The sequence below is a fragment of the Styela clava genome, chromosome 5 (assembly GCF_964204865.1).
Source record: "Styela clava chromosome 5, kaStyClav1.hap1.2, whole genome shotgun sequence".
Lineage (NCBI taxonomy): Eukaryota > Metazoa > Chordata > Ascidiacea > Stolidobranchia > Styelidae > Styela > Styela clava.
This window is the reverse complement of record NC_135254.1, coordinates 12684746-12705193: the sequence shown is the minus strand read 5'-3', so window position 1 is coordinate 12705193 and position 20448 is coordinate 12684746. Positions and strand designations below refer to the sequence as shown.

Below are 20448 nucleotides of genomic sequence, written 5' to 3'. Positions count from 1 at the left end.
TACACCGTGAAACACTGGGTCCCAATAAGCTGGCGCTCTAACAGCTGTTTTAAATTGCGAAATGTTCCAATTTAAAACTATTCGCTTCTTATATAAATATATATTATAACAGGGCTACGTTACATGCTTACTTTTTTCTATGTATGATCAAGTTTTAAAATACCTCTATCCAGTGCAAATGTGGCAACACATAAGGTGGTCTGGGTTTGGGAACATTATCTTCAGAAACCGCCAGAGGATCTCCCTCATTTTCATCTTTGCAAAACATTCCAAGTTTTTGTTCTCTTGTTGCCTGTCAATATATTATTAAAAAGGTCACAAGCCGATACCGGTACATTGAGGACTGAGAAAGTTTGCTGAAAGATCGGTGAAAAAGCTGTACGGAGTTGGTCGAGTAATATGGGGGGAAATGTTCTCCATTGACTAAAATAAAATTTGTTCATTACTTCGATTTTAATCGGTAAGTATGTTGATAGGCATTTGTCTGTCTGTCTGTTAGATGCACGCGATATCTCACGAAAGCGAGATTGAATCTGCTCCAGATTTTGCATGTGCATTTATCATATGTCGGACCAGAAGCCTATTGATTTTGGGCAAATTATGTCGTATAATTAGCAAGTTATTAATTAATTAGTGATGGGACACAAGGTGTCACTATGGAGTGAGAGCGCTTATATGGGGGATCCCCCAACTTTCGCTCGATAAGTCTTCGGTCTCTGACCGATATTCTCGTTTTGAAATTTGAAACCTTCTGGTTTTGAGACCCACTGCCGTGGGTCTGACTGCATTTGGGCTGACACCAAAAAAACTACTTTGTGTCCAGCAACTTCACCGATATTTAATTATAAAATCCATGTATCACAATTTTCTTACCTCCCATGCTGATGCCATTTCTCCCATGAAATCCATTTCCAAATCAGATCTTGAAGAAAGAAGCCATTGCCAACAATCTATACACGTTTCCATTATGGAAGACAGAAATCTGAAATAATAGTGAATGAATTAACAAAAGCTATTTCTTTTAATAAATAAATGCATCAGCAATGTCTACCTGTCCACAGAAGCCCAGCATATGACATGTAACATTTTTCTGTCTCTGTATTTTTCATCTTTACAACTAACAAGAAGAGCTGTAGCTTGATGGACACTAATCTGAATGTCAAAAAAATATGAGCTGATGTTTATCTTTACATTATGTGTCACAGAAGTTGAACCCAAATAAAAAACTAATGACCAACGCTTGACCCTAAAAAAATTACAGGGAGTTCTCTGGTTGCGACTTACGCTGTTTCGAGGTTACGAATGCGCACTCCATAACGCTACTTCGAGGTTACAAACACGCACTCCATAACGCTGTTTCGGGGTTACGAACGCACTCCATAAAAAATATAAAAGATAATCCTGTACTGTACAGTATTTTCTTTTATTCGTGTGATATGGAATTGTTTTCTGTTTTTTTTAATGAAGTACTTTTTGCATTATTTGAGTAATTTATGTACTGTACAGTATAATGTTCCGACTTACACTGAAATTCGGGATACACTGCGTCTCGAGAACAGAACAATGTCATAAGTCGAGGAATCCCTGTATTTCTATAGCAAACTATTGCAAAGTTCAAGTGCATATAATTACAGTAACATAAGACAAATTTCCAACATAACTCTAGTTTTATTTCTTTTATTTTTAAAGTACCATTTTCCCAGCTACATTCAAATCAAGGTTCCGGAAAACCAAGTCACTGTTATGCAAGAAGCTACAAATTGTTGAAATTCATTCTATATTTTTTGATGAAAACATTAATCAAATTTAACCCTTTCCATGCGATTTTAATTTTTTATTAAATAATCGTATTTGCTACGCCAATTTTATGCATTTGTACCCGCACAACTAATCGATCGACTAACGAAAAACTAATGTTCCTCTGCTGCCCACTGACGACTCGTTGGAAAGCTTATTTAAAGAGCTTGCAATTGGCAATTAAAAAAAAAAAGTTTTTTCAAAAGTGGTGGTCTGAGTAACAAACCGGATAGAAAAAAGGCGTTTTGTTCTTGGGAGTTGAAACTTCGAACCGTGATGAAAAAAAAAATATAAATATTCGCTAAATTCTTTACTGTTACCGCTTCGTGGTTGGCAAACAATAGCATAATGTTGCTGTAGCAATTTCGTGATCTAACTCCAAATACTTTGGTAGATGGAAGGGATAATATGTCTTCTGTTACCACCCAAAAACACCGAAATTTGCATAAATTAAAACACTCCCTTGTTCCGCCGCAAATAAAATTCCCGTCGCAAACGAAAGCGAGATTTGCCGTCGCTTATGTTAATCTCGAAGAAGACTTCTTATCAATAAACTAAAACCCAGAAAAACTAGACCAACAGTTTGCGACCATTTGCTAAATAAAACAATGGGTAACTTAAAGTACCCGCAGCGATCTAGCGAGTTTTGTAGTTGGTACGTGTACGTGCCCACCGCACGGTAAGGGTTGAACAATACTATAACAAAAAAATTCTACCTTTATCTTTGCATCATCCATATTCTTGATTGCAGATTTATAATTGTTGAAGATAGTTTCAGATAACATTAACTTTGAATCTTTCTCATTCGATAACTTTCCCATCATCTGAATAATTGAAAAAATTGAGAATCATTGTCAGCAAAAATAGCATCGCCATGAGATATTGAAATAATCCTACTCCAAAAATGTAATCAAGTTATGTGCCTTCTGCATCCTGAGCCAATATCCAATTAAGTAGGAGTGATCATTATCAGATTAGTATAAAGTGAGTTCCAAAGTATTCAGGAAATCAAGTTCAGAATAGGAAATAATTTCTGCAACTAAACTGATCATTGAGTTATTTGAGTTTTAGGTGCTCCTGAAGTATGTGCACCAAGGTGTCGCATAACCTGAACCCTAACCTGGTACATATTCTATGTTCAGGTTGTGCACCAAGATGGCAGATGCGCCATCTTGGTGCACATACTTCAGAAGGTCCGAGTTTTACCTAAATTTTGGAAACACAACTAAAACTGACAAATAACTAGTGTTTACAACCATGCCTAAAAATCTATCTGAGTGAAATTTGTTTGAGCGGCTGATAAAATATTAATTTGACACCTTCGGCAGCTTTTTGCTTAGGCAATATTACAGAAGTAAAGAAGAAATTCAACGTTTGAGGAAACATCTATTCTGTAATGGCTACACCTTGGGCAAGATGTTTCAGAGCATTTGAGAATTTTGAATCAATGTTTGCGTTCATTTTTTATAGGTGTCTTACACGTTCGCTCCAATAAGACAAAATCGCACCTCGTCACATGAATCTATCACTTTGATAAACCTGAATTTTTCTAGTTTAGAGATCTGTACTGACCTCTCCATAATACTTGCTTCGTTTAATCATCGCTGTAGCAAACATAGAATTATGTTGTTTTCCAACAGCTGCTTCTGATAATGTTCTTATTGCTAATGAGAGACCAATGTGACTCGATGAATCTGCGTTACCATCAAAATCGATCAAACCAGAATCATAGTTGATAAGGTAGTCCTGAAAAATAGGAACAAAAAATGCAAAAATTTTGAAAATTTCTCAATAATAAGGTATGTTGATATTAATATCAACTATAACTATATCTTTTTTCGTCAATTTATTTAAATATCACGATTACTCGAACTGTGAAAAATTGTTAAATAATTACTTTTTGTTTGCATACAAGATTATTTTTGGTGATGTATCATTTATATCTCTCGTTGTTATCATCTCGGCCACGGCTCTAGACAAAAAGCTAGGAGGACACAAGAAGTTGTGAGGACTGAATATTTCAGTAAAATCCACATTGAAAATTTTTTGCCCAAATTAAGAAAAATTTATAATATTTCAGTTGGATGCTCCATCCATAATATTGTCCCATTCCAAGTTAAAAATTTTTTATCATAAAAACAAACTTAACACATTATAAGGATTCAAAAAAGAAAGTAAACAACGAGAAAGGACCTGAAGTTCATACACAATATCCTAACACCACTATAATTCTCAATGCACTGATATTAATCAATTCATTTTCAAAATTCTCGATAATATATCTTCAAAATCCCACCTGTAGATGACTGGTAGTTGATGATGGAGCCCATCTTACAGCTTCATTTAAGATTCCACCGCAATGTTGTTTAAAATCTTTGATAATTTTTTCTCGCAATTTCAATGAGTCTTGAAGTTGAAATGTGAATCTTGAACCAGGAATACAGAGAGGAGGAATTTCACTGAATAAATCCTGAATAGGAAAGAAGAAAATCAGATATAATGATTAACCTAATCCTCCCGGTTTGACGCATGCGCGACGTTTCAGACGTTTTGCAATGCTGTGTGTATACCATGAGGTCTGGAATGTTTGTTATGGTCTTGCTTGAAAGGAAATCTTATTCCCCACACAACGATATGAGAATGAACCTTATATGACATTTAGAAGTGATAAAATTTCGCTTACATATCACGCGTGTACTTCCCGCTGCGATATAAAAACGTCGCACAACAAGAAAATGATTCCATAAACCTTGGCGTTGCGCGCTAACCAATAACAAAAGCTAGTATGATAAGGTCTTATTTTGAAGGTCATTTTATATGCTACATAACATAGGAGAGTGGACATCTCACAACGTCAGGAAGTTATAAAAATATCGAGTCGTTTGATCGCAGCTGCCTCACCGAAAAAAAGTTAGGCGTTTTATCTCGCAAATTCTCCTTGTCTGACGATTATAAGCTTTTATGATTCATAATAAATGTTTTATTATGACTCACAAAAGCTTTCAGCGCGATAAAGCACAAACAAACAACCGATCGATCTATCAAGCTTAGCCTGGCCTGATTCGATGTGGTGACTTCTCAAACGGAAAATTTCCAAAACGATTGAACAACGCGCGCTATGGAAAAGCGTTTAGTATCATATGAAAGAGAAAACCAATGTGCAGTCAACTGTATAGTTACATTTCAGCTTTACAATAGGTATAGACGTCCAACAGCTGATAGAATGAGAGAGTGTAAATATTTTTGGTATTTTTTGACGTTACGAGAGACCTCTTGAAAGAGGTGTTTTAGTTTACGGTCCTCCAGTGACATCTAGCGTATAGTACTCTAAAATACCTTTCCAATGGTATATAATTATTGTATATTGGGTAAATTTTGGGGGTCGTATGACTTTAATAAAAATGTATTCAAAATTGGGCACGATTGGGCGTCTGAATCAGGTTAAATAGGGTACGAGTGACTATCGAGTGATTTATAGCATAAATTTAAAAGAGAGGTCAAGTTCAAAATATCTAAAAAAATATGATAAGGATTGAGTAAAATTGATGTACAAAATTAGTAACTCACATTTCCAGATGTTTGAGACAACAATTGCAGTAGGTCCAACATATAAAACAAAACTTTTTTGTTCCAAAGTACATGAGGAAATCTTTCAACCAAGAGAGACAAATACCTATATAAAACAAAAAGCATTGATTGTAGAGTTATATCTCGAATATAAAAAAGTTTAAATTTTGACGAGTGTCTCAAAAATGCTGTGTCCCACTTGTCCCATGTGTCCGCCCAGACACATGGGACAAGCGGGGCTCGACATTTTCGAGACACCGAATTTTGACTAATAAAAACAGGGTCTGGTATAGTTTAGTACCACATGCACTTCTAGTTGGCCTGGCTCAACAATTTTTGCATATGTCAATCCTAACCCTACCTGACTACGTCACCCAAAAATTACAACATTTCGACGTCACAGTGGCGTAATAATGCCCACCAAAATATGCGAAAGGTCGTCCAAAACGCGCAGACGAGCACCCGGAATCAAGCAAGCTATCTCTCTCGTTTTCTCGTCACAACGATCACGATAGGAGAGAGATCACCGGCTTTAGCGAGTTCGTTATCGGCGGCGCAGATGTCATTTCGGGCGATTGTAATTATACTTTGGCAAGACCTATGACGTGATGGCGACGTCGTAGTGATGTAATTTTTGGATGGCATAGTCAGGTGAGGGTTAGGAATAACATATTCAAAATTCGTTATGCTACGCCCACTGGAAGTACCTGTGGTACTAAACTATACTAGACCCTAAAACCATTACCTATCCGCTGTCCTTCTAATTCTTGTTTGTGGACTGTTGAATTTAACGAAAAGAAATTGAGCGTTGTCTACAAGAATATCTTCACATTCTTTATGTTTCCTCTGAAATCGAAATCTTAGTCACAAGAATTTGGATATTTAAATATTATTAATGAAGATGGAAAAGTATCAAAGTATTCATAAAATGAAATATTTAAAACATGCATAATTTTTCAGGTATTGATTGACCCTTACAAAGTAAATAATTTGCACTGGGTGAAAAAAAAAACCATAACATTTTTTCCAAAAGCATATTTTTTCAGATATTGACAGATATATCAGTAAAAAAAAATCCATAGGCTTCTTGGTATCTAATTATTAAAATGCTCGAAAGATCAACAAAAATCATTTCATATTGGCCACCTTCAGTTTCTGGTACCAGGAGAAACTACAAAGTTACCAAAGATTAATGATAATCAAGCTTGATATAATATAGTACAGAGGACTAATTTACAAATAATTGGTTTTAAACTGCTTACCAACTGGTCCAGATATAATTTGAACATGTAATCAGACACAGCATGAATACATTTAAACATTTCTGATTTATCTTTTCTGACTGTTGGATCTTCCAAATATTGAAATAAACAATCAATTGTGTACGTTGCTGCATTTTTAACTCTAAATAACACAAAAAGTACAGTATTAAATACAAGTAATGCAATATCATGGGTCGATATTAAGATGCATGTTGTAAAATACTTCATATCTGTCCGCATTTAGAACTAACATTTTTATATGCCTATCACTTCGAACACGGATGCATACAAATAGCCACTGTTATGTATACAGAGTCACCTTCTTATGAAAGGGACGCAATCTATCTGCTTCACCTAATTTATATCGCCCTAGATGAGGTGGTGTCCATGGGATTTGAACCCAGGGTTTGTAAGATGTGATGCCAACATATATAATAACATATAAAATGATCAAATCTGTCACACTTATCATTGAGGGATGGGTGCAACTGGGGATATCAGACAAATCTTAGCAGTTAGCACATGTATTAAATGTGTACAACAGTACATATTGTAATAAAATTGCCATTGTTTGAACACTAATACATTCAAATTATCTTCCTGATGCATCATAATCTAATTACAGAAAATAAAAGTGCAGAACTTACCTCAACCTTTCAAGTTTAAACACAGATAGAAGATAAGCACAATATCCAAATTCCATTTGATTCACCAGAGCTGTGATATCAGTTGGATTTCCAAGTAATTTTAAAATCTGTGCACGAATCTCTATTAATTCATTCTGAAAAATAAATAGGAATAGACTATTGAGATATTGATTTGAGCTATGGTAGGAAAAATGACAGCAAGACAAAAACTCAATCACAAGGTGAAGCACGGACTCTCGACTGGCGTAAATATTCTCGTAAATTTATCTGTTTAACATGACATAATTCAGAATCTATTCAATATTTCATTTTTCTTTAAAGTATTCGAAAGAATGCATTCTTCGGTATCAACCACCAGTTGTCCCCAGTACATTATCATCTCTGACATGATTCAATGAAGAAAAACCAAAATATGGCAAGAGATGTGTTTCTGCTAACTAGACCAAAAATAAATATAAAATTTCTATTACCTGAGTAACAGCATAATTTTTCAGTGCTGAATTATACTTGAGTTCTGAACGTAACGGATCTCCACCAGGAAATGTGAGTAATGGTGACTTTGTTGATATAAGACAAACTGCTTGAAACCAATCCAATGGCCAATAATTTGATGTCACTGAGTGAGAAAATAGAATAAATATAAACAAAAAATGATCACCAAAAGAAAAAAAATTAAGTACAAAAACCGATGCAAGAACTGGGTTTATAAAATAGGCAAGGGAGACAAACATTGAGCTAAACCGTGTATGCCCAATTCAGACTTATTTTTTGGCAAAAATTCTACTGGAACACAGGATTTTAAAATCTATCTACCTTAAAGATGAACTTCACCTTGAAATTACAAATAAATGCAACAAAAGAATAAAATTTCATTCTATATAATACAAGTTCTACAAAATCGTGGGCATTCTAGTTATTTACAAAATTGTTTAAATTCAAATTTTTACCATAAAATATTTTACAGCACACAAATACGCCCCCACTTCGACACATCTGTTTGGTAACGATTGGCCCACCAATTAAAGCAGTCTTCTACAAAGTTCAATATAAATATTAGAGTAAAATATATTCATGTGGATTCTAAGCAATCACACAATTTGAAACAACAAAAAAATAATATCATAACATGAAAAGTACCAGCATGTTCATCTGTAAATTCGAAGACAACACAATATAGCCAGAAGTCACGGAATAGTTTGGATAATCTTGGTTTTGGTGATGTAATAGGTGGAAGACGACTCATCAACTGAATGAAAAATATCACCATTATTGGATATGACGGAGTTTTGGTTTTAGTAAAAATTTTCCTGATAAATTATTGTCATTTGAGCTGGGTGTTTAATAAAAGCATAAGATTAATGAGTCTGACAGTATAATATTTGAATATTCTATTATACTTAGTAAAATACGAAATTATGCATTTACCGCAAAAATTATCTAAATTCTCAAAATGGGCAAATTCAGTTTAAGGCAAATTCTCATAACATTCTGCATATATCATAATATTCTGATCTATTGTAATGCTTTATAGACCAATCAATTCCTATTTACTTTTAAAAGATGTTACAAAGCTAGATACTCACCACTGCAATCACAGGCAACAACATGCCAAGGTTATCAGCGTTCTGTATTCTCCAGTTTGATTCAGAATAACTTGCTGTTGTTGAATATTTATCTTTAGTGGGTTGGATATTTTTCTTTCTTTCCAGACCAGTTTGAACAAAGAGTTGAAGAAGATGGACCAATAGATCTTGTAATACATTACTGATTCCTATAAAAAGATAATGTAATTTGAGAAAATGATTTAAAATAAAGAAAATAGAGACTTTGAGTAGAGCTATGCAAATTGATTAAAATAAAAACTGTATTATCAAATGGGAAAGTAGACTAACCATTGTCTTGTGCAGATTTTGCAGTCTCCTTTGTATCACAGATTGCATTCCTTGGTCCAGATTTACCAATGTGAAAAGCAATGTTGGCCAATGCATTTGTAATTGCAGGAGAAATATGCCTAAATCAAAGCAATACAGACAGAAGAAGCTTTTTTAGGAAAATTCACTCACGCACTCACTCAAAAGTAATCACTGAAAAAAGCTATGCGATATCACTGAAATAAAAAAAGCTACTGAAATTATATAGAATTAGGTTGGTGCATTAGTTGCCAGTAAATCCCTATTAATCTGAAACTTGAAGCTGTTTAAGTCACTAAAATAAGAGAAAAGGCTCTGAGGTAGCAAAATATTAGTTTGAAGATTTAGGAAGAATCTTTATCTGGAGGGTACCCTGACAACCAACAGAGTACGACAGCGGAAAACTTTTCTCAGAAGGACAATTTCATTATTAGTTTGAGTTCTTTTTAAAATTATTGATGTCTGAAAAAGATGTAAATCAAAGCTCAACTGAAACGATTCAAAATCAACATTGATTGCCAGTAAAAATCAATGACAGCTCAAAATGATTTTCGTAAATATACAACTTACTTTACTTCTCCAGGACTGCCTGGTGATTCTGGGACGTTATCGAGAACACATAGCTGCAATAGCATGTTGAGGATTTCTTCATATTGCTTATCCTGAAGGTAATTTTAATCTGATCAGAAATACAACATTTGCTTGATAGACCACAATGTCCAAAGTATTGAGTTTGACAAAAAATTAATTTTATATCACAAAAAACTGTTATCACGAAGTTAAACATACATTATGTTAAAATAAGCTGAACTCGAAATTTTCAGTTAACGCAACCAAAATGAAAGAGATTGGAGAAAAAGATATTATAATCTATTATATAACATTGAAAAATATTTGAACATATATTCGTTTACAACAGTATTTGAAACAAAATGCAAATCACTATTCATTCATACTTCCCCTAGAACAGCAATACATGCGAATTGATCGACAATTAAATCATCTAATGATGAAGGAGGTGAATGTAGCCGACGTTGAAGAGTCGCAACAACCTGATATGTAAGACAAACCAATTATTACTCGAGAGATGAAGAAAAACTTTTTCTAGTCTAGCATTGAAATAGAAATTCACCTGTGGAGTGATGTTAGTTATCCATTCTCTTGATGCAACTGCAACTCGGCTCATTACTTCCACACAATGCATACTGACAATTTGTGAGGTGCTGAAAACAGAAAAAAACTTTGATAATTGTAACAGAAATTTTGAATGCTAAATAATCATATACCATCTAATAGAAACCTGAATCCTGGTGTAGTGTAACAATTTTTTTGTCATACAATTTAACAGATTCCATTATTACAGAATAATAAATTTCAATTGAGAAAAATCTTAATCCTGATAGCAATAAATTCAAATTTTGATTAGATCAAAATTTGAGTGGTGGCTATTTTGATAAAACTGCTTACGGTAATTTTCTTTTTATTTTATAATTGTTTGGCAAGGTTGATTATGAAGCAAGATTTCGTACAAGTGTATGTGAGGTAATTGTATAATGTTTATGTTTCATGCGTGACAATAATAAAAAATAACCAGCAAATTTGCAAAGACTAATATATAACTCAAACATAAGAATACAGGGTGCAACCTACTACTTTTTGGAATAGCTTCTTCACCATTCATAATATGTGACAGTGAACACGGAAAGGTCAAAAATATAATTTTTGAGAAAGTTTTGGCTACAGCACACCAAACATAGTTCGCTTCAGCTACTAAGCGTAAAATCTACCTCAAGGTAGTACTATCGCGAGAGGTATTAGGCACAATATAGTGATAAACGAATGGCATGTAAAAAGATTGAGCAAAATGTATACCTGCTGTTGACGTCCAGAGAAAATATCTTATTTGATAGCGCTGATATGAAAGCAGGAACACATTCTGGATCGTCTTTTATGCCAACTGCAAGAGCTCTGAATACGAAAGAATATGATAAAAATCAAACCCCCTCAAATTACATTGACAACAAAAGGCTAGGTAATGTCACACTTCATTTCAACAGCTTACCGACATACACTCTGAATTGCAACATCCTTGATCAATGTATAAGGATCTTCATTGTGTTCGATATTTGATATTTTTGTGAAAACTTTGTTGGCAGATGTGAGACTTGATACTGTTGATAACATAAAGAACCAAGTTTATTACAACACGAAAATCCTAAAAAAAAATTCAAATTTTTCAGATCAAAGTTACCCCAAAGACAAATACTACAAAATTAGGGCTGAGGGTGCTATAAATAAAAAAAAAATATATTTATAATTAATAAAATCACGTAATCAAAGTAAATTCTGTTATGGCAAATAAAGCTATAGAAGGATTTGTATTCTACGCCATGCAAAATTCACTTAAATGAATTTGGGCCTTTTCATGATAACAATATCTCAAACAAGCTTGGATATTGCATAGAGTCATACATGAAATAAATGGCATTGTAATTATATTTATAAAAGAAATTTTATATTCAGATCTCTCATAAAATCTATTTGTGGTCATCACAGATTTTAATTTTGAGATATCACCCAGTGGTTTCCAACCTTTTTGGTGGAGCGGAACCCCAATAAAACATTCCAGATGCTCGAGAAACCCCTGTGCAATTGATATATTTGATTATATTTGTTATCATGAAATATGCCGATCAAAAAATGTTATATAACAAATCAACGCGGAGCACCTGATGTTTTTTTAGAGGACACAAGCGAACACACAGTTATTAGACTGATTATATTATACCTGTGTACTCGATTATATTAAAACAATATACATATATTAATATAGACTCTTTGATTCGAATGTGTAAACTTGAGGAAACCCTCGATTGTACATGAGGAACCCTAGGGGTCCATGGAACCCCGGCTAAAAATGACCGCTCTAACTGAATTTTAATTTTGTTGGATACCCCAAACACTCAAATGAATCATAGCTTGGCAACCAGTAATGTAAGAAAATGCCCATCGGCAAAATTCGATATATAGTAGAGTAAAATACATACCAGGCGACAGTGGATCTTTTTTCTTCTTTCTTGGAATAGTACCGGATACACCAGTAACCGATGTGATTCCAGAATCTACGGAATCTTTGAGTTTCTTTAATTTAATTAGCACAGGTGCAGGGTTGACAAAAAATTCTCTCAAAGTATCAATAACCTGTTTGAAATGTTGATTGGAAGCCTCCACTACATCACCGAGGCCCTAAAAAGATTTTCTATATTTAGACATTCAAAATTACAAGTTACTTATTAACGGAATAGTAATACATATATATATTTGATAGTTTATCATTTTTTGGAGTGGAATTTGATGTTTATAAAATGTTTTATAGCTTTTATTCAGAAGAGAACTCTGGACAAGTGGTCCAGGCATGAAATGGTTCTGCCTTGGTAAGCCCTGTTTGATTAAGCCCTGTAAGCCCCATTATATTAATACACCCTCAGTGAAGTCTACAACATGGAGTCTGACCCCATATGGTAAATTTTGAAACTTTCACCCCAAATTTCAATGGCATACATAATGTACTGGCAAATCTTCATAATATTTGTGTTAACATCCAGCTGGAATTTAACTGACATTGTGGTGAAAATATCAGTCATTTGACCGTCATGTCCATAAAATTTGAGCATTATGGTTGAAATTACCCCACTTGCAAGGCAGATATAATTTTGTCATTCCTTCCAACAAGCAATTCGTTCCGATATAGTTATATGAAGTAAAAACATGTCAATTAGCCGAATATGAGCAATGATGTTGAGAAGCACCTACAGGTACTCCTGAAGTATGCCACCAAGATGTCGCATAACCTGAACCCTAACCTAGTACACAACCTGAGTTCAGGTTGTGCGCCATCTTGATGCGCATACTTCAGGAGGTCCCACCTACCTCTAGGCATCTCAGTAACAAAGGAACATGAGCTAGGAACAACCTCGTTGATTCAGAAGTTTGTAGACGATCAGTCATTTTTACGAATATCCTCTGACATTGTTTGTATTCTTTACATCCTAATAATATTACATCAAGACATGCTGCACACGCTCGACACTGAAAAAAAGACTCAAATTTGAATTGTGGAAACTCGTTCAAACTATAAAAGATCCATAAGAAGGTGGAATGATTGTCACAAATTCAGACAGCAGTTGTTCACTTAATTTGAATTGATTGAAATTTTTAATGAGGAATATAGATTTTCTGTTCCTGCTTTCACTCAGAACAAAGCCTTGTACAAGAAAGCATTGATGATATTTTGGAAACGGTTTTGAAACGAACAGAAATTTTCGGGTTCGGCATTGCCTACTTAATTTATTATTCCTGAGTAAGGTGGCACAGAATATGAACCCGATATTTATTACTTGTGTCCTTGGCAAATTAGGTCCTAGGTCAAATGCTTTAACTACTAAAGAAGCCATCCCACCCATAGAGTGTGTACCAGGTTAGTGTTAGGCCATAATTTGATTTTGATTTTCCTCATTTTAGTTCTATTACGAGTTCGGGGACTGTCTGTGTTAGCCAAGTTAACATACCCCCTGCTCATAGATTTTAGTCCCTTGGCCTTTACACAACTTGATGTAAAGTAGGCGAACAAAACTAGTTACCTCCATATTGGTACACACACTTCTGGAGCGCCAAAAGTACAATATGCCAACTATCATAACTACGCCACATAGGAGGAGTTTCAGTCTATAATTTAATTCTGTCTTAAAATTGTCTTAACTTGTTATCTTGGTTGAACTTGATACAATATATAGGGGGGGGGGGGGGGGGGGGTATATTGAGCATATGGGGTTAATTGAGTACAAGGTATAAAAACCTCGCTAACTTTTTTGTATGTTGAGTGAATGGTTTGTACTTTGTAGCAACAATAGTTCATATCCTATGCTTCCATTTCATTGCGTATAATTCACTTGCCTACTAATGATAAAATTGTTTTAGATGTTTGTATGTGAAATTTTTTTTGTTCACGAAAAAAATTGTTTTGAAAACTTTCATGTGACACTTTTCTGATAGTATATTTTAAACTTTTTGTGATGCCTTTTAGTACCTTAGTAAAGACTCTCTTTGCCCCAGTAGATAATTTTTGTGTAACTCATTGACTTTTTGTTTCATTGATGTTTGAAAAAATCGAGGTAAATTGAGTCTGTCGGAAATTTACCGTGGGGTAAATCGGGTATATGCATAAATGGCCTCTCCCACTGCTATAACACAGAAATATGAGGTTCTGTGTGACTGTTTTGAACCCTAACACTTTTTTGTAGCCTTTATCATGTCAATCTTTCAATATAGGCTTCTATTTTTCATGAATATGAGTGTAAATCCACAATGGGCAATCGTAGGATTTTGAGAAAGCAGTTCTTTTCTTGTAACTAAAAAAAATAGTAAAAAAGAAAGCTGTGGACAAGCCAAGCACAGAGTCCTACTCCACCAGTAAGCTTAGTGCATTAACAAAGGCTTTAGTTGACGTAATCACACTCACTGTCATCTCCGAAGACAGTAATAATAAAAAAACAGCCGCCCCAGAAAAAGAATTCAGGCGAAAACTATATAACGTCAGTTGAAAGTATATACCGTTATACTGATAGGAGAGACTTAAACGGATATGATTGGTAGAAAAAAGAAAAGCAGCAAAGAGAAAGATCATACTATTAGTTCAGAAAAGTAGTAACAGAGTCAGAATTAGATTGGGCTTTATTGACGATGAGACAGAATATGAAACAGAATTCTCACATTGTACAGCTGATTATAACAGAGGACTAACTATAAGTAGCCTATTCTGACATTAATGAAATCAAGACCTTGACTGGCTGGTTGAAATACGGAGAAAGGGAATTCCTTGGCCAAGTTGTCCTCACCAATGTATATAAAATGAACTTTGTATGATACCAGTGTATGAAAGAGCTCAAAGATTTTGTGTTAGATTTAACCCAAAATAGGAACATAAAAAGTATCTCTATCAAGGAAGTTGTTGGCCAAGTCAAACCACCCATTTCTAGTCCATAGTGAACTCGTATTTAAACTGAAAGCCTATTTGTGGTAAAAAGTTTATGAAAACCATAATCGCGATCTATCATACCAAGTTTAAAGTGATGTCAGATAATTATGTTCCAAGGTTTTTGTAATTACTTTTTTTTAAAATAAACTATATGTACCCAAGTTTCTCATGAAGGTCTTTGATTTGGTTCTAGGGCTTTCTTAGATTTGATTTAACTGGTAGATGTCAGTATACTCAATTATCCTCGAAAAATGAGGTAAATTGAGTATACTGACTTCCAAAAAAAAATTGCATTTTAAGGTGACTTGAATACATTGAATAAGACTCAAACTGTTATGCAAGGAAGTTCAAGGTCAGAATGTTATAATGAAACCATAATTTCACGGAGAATCGATTTCACTCAGATTTTACATCAGTTCAAATGTCAAAAACTACTCAAATAGCCCCACCCCCCCCTAGTCCTATTTGATCCATATGACCCACCTTATATCCCTCACAATGCTACAATGATAAATTGAAACTTACCATTAAGACAAGAAGGTCTAGTTTTTTAGCAGAAAGCGTTTCTTTCTCTTTAAGCAGGAAGACAATTTTGGAATAGGTACTAGTGAAAACACTCTCTGATAGTTTTGAAGCTTCTTCATGCAGTGGTGATCCTTGCACTGGCAAAAAAAGTATAAACTGTAAATGTAATATTGTGATTGAAAATAATTTCTAAAACTGAATTTGATTCAAAAGTTTTAAATTCAAGATCTAGTTAATATACAGGAGTCAGCACACCAGTTTTGGTCATTTCCAAAATATAGGCCTTCAAATTATGGGTAATTTTAATGCTTTGTCTAGGTCAGAAGCGTTAAAATCTCATAAAAATCATTCTATCCGGTTTGATAGAATTGCCAGCTATTATTTTGCAATTCAGCACGTATTGGACATTGCATTTCAGCTAGATGTCAAGATGAAACGGATATTTTCAATACACGCATGGTTTGAAATTAAAAATTATTTTGCAATTTTAAAATTTGATATGATGATACAGCTTTTTCATTTAGGTGCAAGTCTTGACTTGAGACCAAAAATTCATTATGATATTTTTTTTCGAGATATTCCAGTTGTTGAATTGACCTAAAGATGGCATTTATAGAATTAGAATAATTGAGATCCCATCCATGACAATCAATTAAGAATTCAATAAAATTGCCTGGGGTGGTGAAAACCAATGAGAGGCATGCAAGAAGTTGCTTCAAAGCAATGTACCGGTAAGTTTCTCTGACACACAAAAATATTTTATCATTGATCATTTTTTATTGCTTATATGATATCCAGAGGGTTTTCGTGAAAACTAAACTTCATAGGCATTGATCATTGATTTAGGTATATCAAAAGTTTAGAAACACAGCTTAAAAAGGACAAATAGCTAACGAAACTACAAAAACGTGCCAATATTTGCAACCATGCATGAAAATCTATCTGAGTGAAATAAGGTGTCTGAGAGGCTGCCGAAATATCAATTGTCAAGTCATCTTTGACATCTTTCTGATAGCCAACATTACGAAATTAAACAAGAAAATCAATGCTCAGGAAAATATTCATTAACATCTACCAACCTGATATTAAATTCAAGAAATCCCTCGTAAAATTCATTGAAGATAAAATTAACACTTGAGAGAAAGATTCATAAATATATCCAGAAGTTCCATCGTCATGACTAAATACATGTTTTGCAATGGAATCCAAATGTGATAAACACTCGGGCTTCAAGATTGTGGAAATCTATGAACGGAAAAGTGAAACAGACTGTTTAATATTGAGATTTTGAAAACATTATCATCTGCATTTAACCAAGATATACAATCCCCCCACCAAAAAAAAACATTATTCCCCTTATTTTTGGCAGAGATTTATGAAACTTTAAAAATAAATTTCAGTCAAACTTCTTTGGCCAAAGAATAAAAAAAAATGAAATAGCATTCAATCTCATATAAACATAATATGATTACCGTATATTTACTTCAGCAGGGACTGACATAGACAACTAATAAGAATACAAAAATATTGATTTGACCAGGTCCAACCAAAACATAAATAAAAAAAAATCCTTGAAAATTTATCTATTTATTAATAAGTAAGGAACCATATTACCTTATGAATATTACAACAGTTGTCACTTTACAGGCAATAAAGTAGACACAGAACAGAAGTGTTTATTAATTATTGATTAATATGGGAAATATTCCTGAGAGATTTTATGAGATGCTACATTATGATTAATCAATAAATTTTCATAAGAGGTGATACAAAAGCATATTATGGGATGAATGTTTACACTATAGGGCAGCAGTTTCATTTTCTATGAATTATTCTTATTGAAATCACTTTATCACAGAATATATCATAAGTCAAAACAAAGTCCATAAATATACGACCCACAAATATAAACCCTGAATTTTTGTGTGGTCGAATCTCATGCCACATCATCCGAGTGTAATATATATATCTGGGCAATGCAGAACCGAAACATTTCCAGCCCTTCAAATGCCCATTTACATATTAGTGACTGTGAAGAGCCTTGCACAGAGTGTGAAAAACGCTGTATGAAATATCCATCAATGAATTGCTTTACGATTAGGTCTTTTCAATTTGACAATACTTACCATAGATAACAACTCGTTTTGTTGTTCATCATTGAACCATGATTCCAGTTTTTCATCTTTTGAGTTTTTATTTCTGTTTACACTTTGGTTGTTGTGTTGTTTGTATAAATCACCTACTGTTGCTCCCATTTGATTAGAAATATCAATCGCCAACTGACATCCTAAAATTTGAAAAAAAAAATTTACCCTTCGAATCTTTTTTTGGTACAGCATTATACAGCTCTATACTACAATTTTGAACGAGTTCAAAAACAATTTTGTTACGGAAAGAAGGCACATGTTGTATTCTTTTTAATACTAGAAATTGATTTTTAAGGTTGCTAGAGAGCCACAAAACATAGCAATTTTGTTATCATAATTCTTTTAAAAATATTTGAAGAATCATATAAAGATTGATGTATTTGAATGAATATTTCTCTTTAAATTTGTTATCACTTTTGCTAAGTAACAGATGTAAAATATCTTGTTGGTATTGTTTAAAATTAGTTTTTGCAATTTTCAAAACAATAAAACTTCGATATCGATAATTCTTTTAAAAAGATTTGAAGAATGATATAAAGATTAATGATAACTTTATGTATTAAATTGAAAAAGCCATTACGTTCACTACAATTTTAAATCAACCATTCATAATTCATAGCTGTTTGTTCAAAATGAATCAGAAAAATTGGATCCACTCTATTCTAGGTGACACTCACCACTTTTCACACATTGTTTAGAGTCTGACATAATATCACGAAATCCGTTGAAAGAAAAACTCGATGTTTTGTTGCCTTTCACTAATATGTTTTGTTTGGGTTTTCTTGATGAGGGTAAAACAGCAGTAAGCAAAGGTTCATTTTCAAATATGGGTCGACCAAAACCACGAAGCAATCCGACCAAAGTGGGAATTGTTACAATGGAGAGTACATTAGCATCTGCAAAATATCAGTACAAAATTTATTGGTAATAAATTACAATGTAATTTTTTTTTGTAACAGTATTTGTTCATGGCTAAGTCAAGTGTACAAATGTTTGATAGCACAATAAAACAAAATGTGTCATTCAAAATTATATTACCTTTATTACTTTGTGTATTGATTTTCTTTGTCAATGTTTTTACCGTAGATAGAATAGCTTTTAATAATTCATCTTTGTATTTCTCATCATTTACACATGAATATGTAATTATGTCAGAAACAATGACACTCAAAAAGAAAGCATACCGCTCAGGCATAGGCAAATTCCCTTTAAACAAAAAAGAGTTTTGTTGACATATATTTTCATTCACTAAATAATGGTTAAGGCAGAATAAGAATTTTCACTAAAGAAATATATTGAAATGCCTATTGAAAAGTACCCATATTATTAATCTTCTAAGAACTTAGATTTGCCTGAAGTAAACACAAGAATATCGGTCAGAGACCGAAGACTTATCGATCGCAAGTTAGGGGATCGCCCAAAACAGCGCTCTTACTCCATAGTGACACCTTGTGTCCCATCACTAATCAATTAATAATTCGCTAATTATACGACATAATTCATCCAATATCAATAGGCTTCTGGTCTGACATATGATGAATGCACATGCAAAATCTGGAGCAGATTCAATCTCGCTTTCGTGAGATATCGCGTGCATCTAACAGACAGACAAACAGACAAATACCTATCAACATACCTACCGATTAAAATCGATAAGTAAAAAGCTATTTTTGTGAGAAATTTTGATCGCATTATTGTCATTGTCTATTGAAATCGGAAAGCCAGATTCATATGTCCCAAAAACATCAACATATCAATTCCAATATGCAATTTCTATGGCTAATAAGAGATATTTAAATAGATAAAAGGGTAGAGATGAATATAGGCTACGCACAGGAATTTGAATGGCTTCTTCTGTAGAAGGTAAATGTGCCGCTATATTGACATGGATTCTTAAAACAGTTAAAATGCATGTCTGCCAATTACAATTAACAAGGAATATAATTACCTTCTGTATTGCCATATTCAGCTAAAGACCAAACTATTGATGGTAGATTTTCCATAAGTTGAATGAAATATGGAACAATGATGTCTTTATGCTGTAATTTGAAAATAGAGCATTGTTACTGCTGAGTAGTGGGACCACAGGAATTACTTCAGGGTGATGTAGCAAATGCAAAATCAATGCAATGAAGAAACATAATATTCATTAGTTGTAATGAAAAAAACTCAGTGATTGAATGGGGATATGACTACAGTTAATAAGAATATTTCTCTTTGAATTTGTTATCACTTTTGCTAAGTAACACATGTAACTTGCTGGTATTGTTTAAAATTAGATTTTAGCAATTTTCAAAAGAACAAAACTTGAAACAAGTTTGGTCCAGAGGAGGCATAACAGTTTCATACAAAACTAGAAAGTACTGCACAAATATATGGAAATGGAAGCAACAACAGTGTTAAAAATATGCATAGCGCACAAACTTTCTAAAAAAATCGGCAGAAAATCCATGAGAGGTGAATTTTATTGAACCTTTGAAAGAGACCGAACTAACAGTAATTGAATAGAACTTTGGTTTTGGTTCCCAACAACAAAACGGCAACATTTTTGATTTCAAT

The 20448-nt window shown here is 33.5% G+C and overlaps 1 protein-coding gene across 2 annotated transcripts in view; it reads right to left on the bottom strand.

Annotated features, from left to right (window-relative positions):
• The window catches only part of LOC120344868 (phosphatidylinositol 4-kinase alpha-like), a 33560-nt gene that overhangs the window by 12319 nt on the left and 793 nt on the right, over positions 1–20448 (bottom strand). For both annotated transcript variants that reach the window (XM_078112989.1, XM_078112990.1), the window contains exons 3-29: positions 19838–19928; positions 18928–19095; positions 18567–18785; positions 17869–18029; positions 16822–16987; positions 15743–15879; positions 13114–13272; positions 12231–12429; positions 11246–11354; positions 11056–11151; positions 10316–10406; positions 10140–10235; positions 9754–9845; positions 9166–9284; positions 8857–9044; positions 8411–8519; positions 7744–7889; positions 7274–7407; positions 6627–6768; positions 6110–6210; positions 5365–5470; positions 4094–4267; positions 3370–3543; positions 2514–2621; positions 1052–1152; positions 874–982; positions 164–292 (exon numbers count right to left, since the gene is read on the bottom strand). In XM_078112989.1, the coding sequence (XP_077969115.1) occupies positions 164–292; positions 874–982; positions 1052–1152; positions 2514–2621; positions 3370–3543; positions 4094–4267; positions 5365–5470; positions 6110–6210; positions 6627–6768; positions 7274–7407; positions 7744–7889; positions 8411–8519; positions 8857–9044; positions 9166–9284; positions 9754–9845; positions 10140–10235; positions 10316–10406; positions 11056–11151; positions 11246–11354; positions 12231–12429; positions 13114–13272; positions 15743–15879; positions 16822–16987; positions 17869–18029; positions 18567–18785; positions 18928–19095; positions 19838–19928 (3624 nt within the window). The remainder of the gene's footprint in view (positions 1–163; positions 293–873; positions 983–1051; positions 1153–2513; positions 2622–3369; positions 3544–4093; positions 4268–5364; positions 5471–6109; positions 6211–6626; positions 6769–7273; positions 7408–7743; positions 7890–8410; positions 8520–8856; positions 9045–9165; positions 9285–9753; positions 9846–10139; positions 10236–10315; positions 10407–11055; positions 11152–11245; positions 11355–12230; positions 12430–13113; positions 13273–15742; positions 15880–16821; positions 16988–17868; positions 18030–18566; positions 18786–18927; positions 19096–19837; positions 19929–20448) is intronic.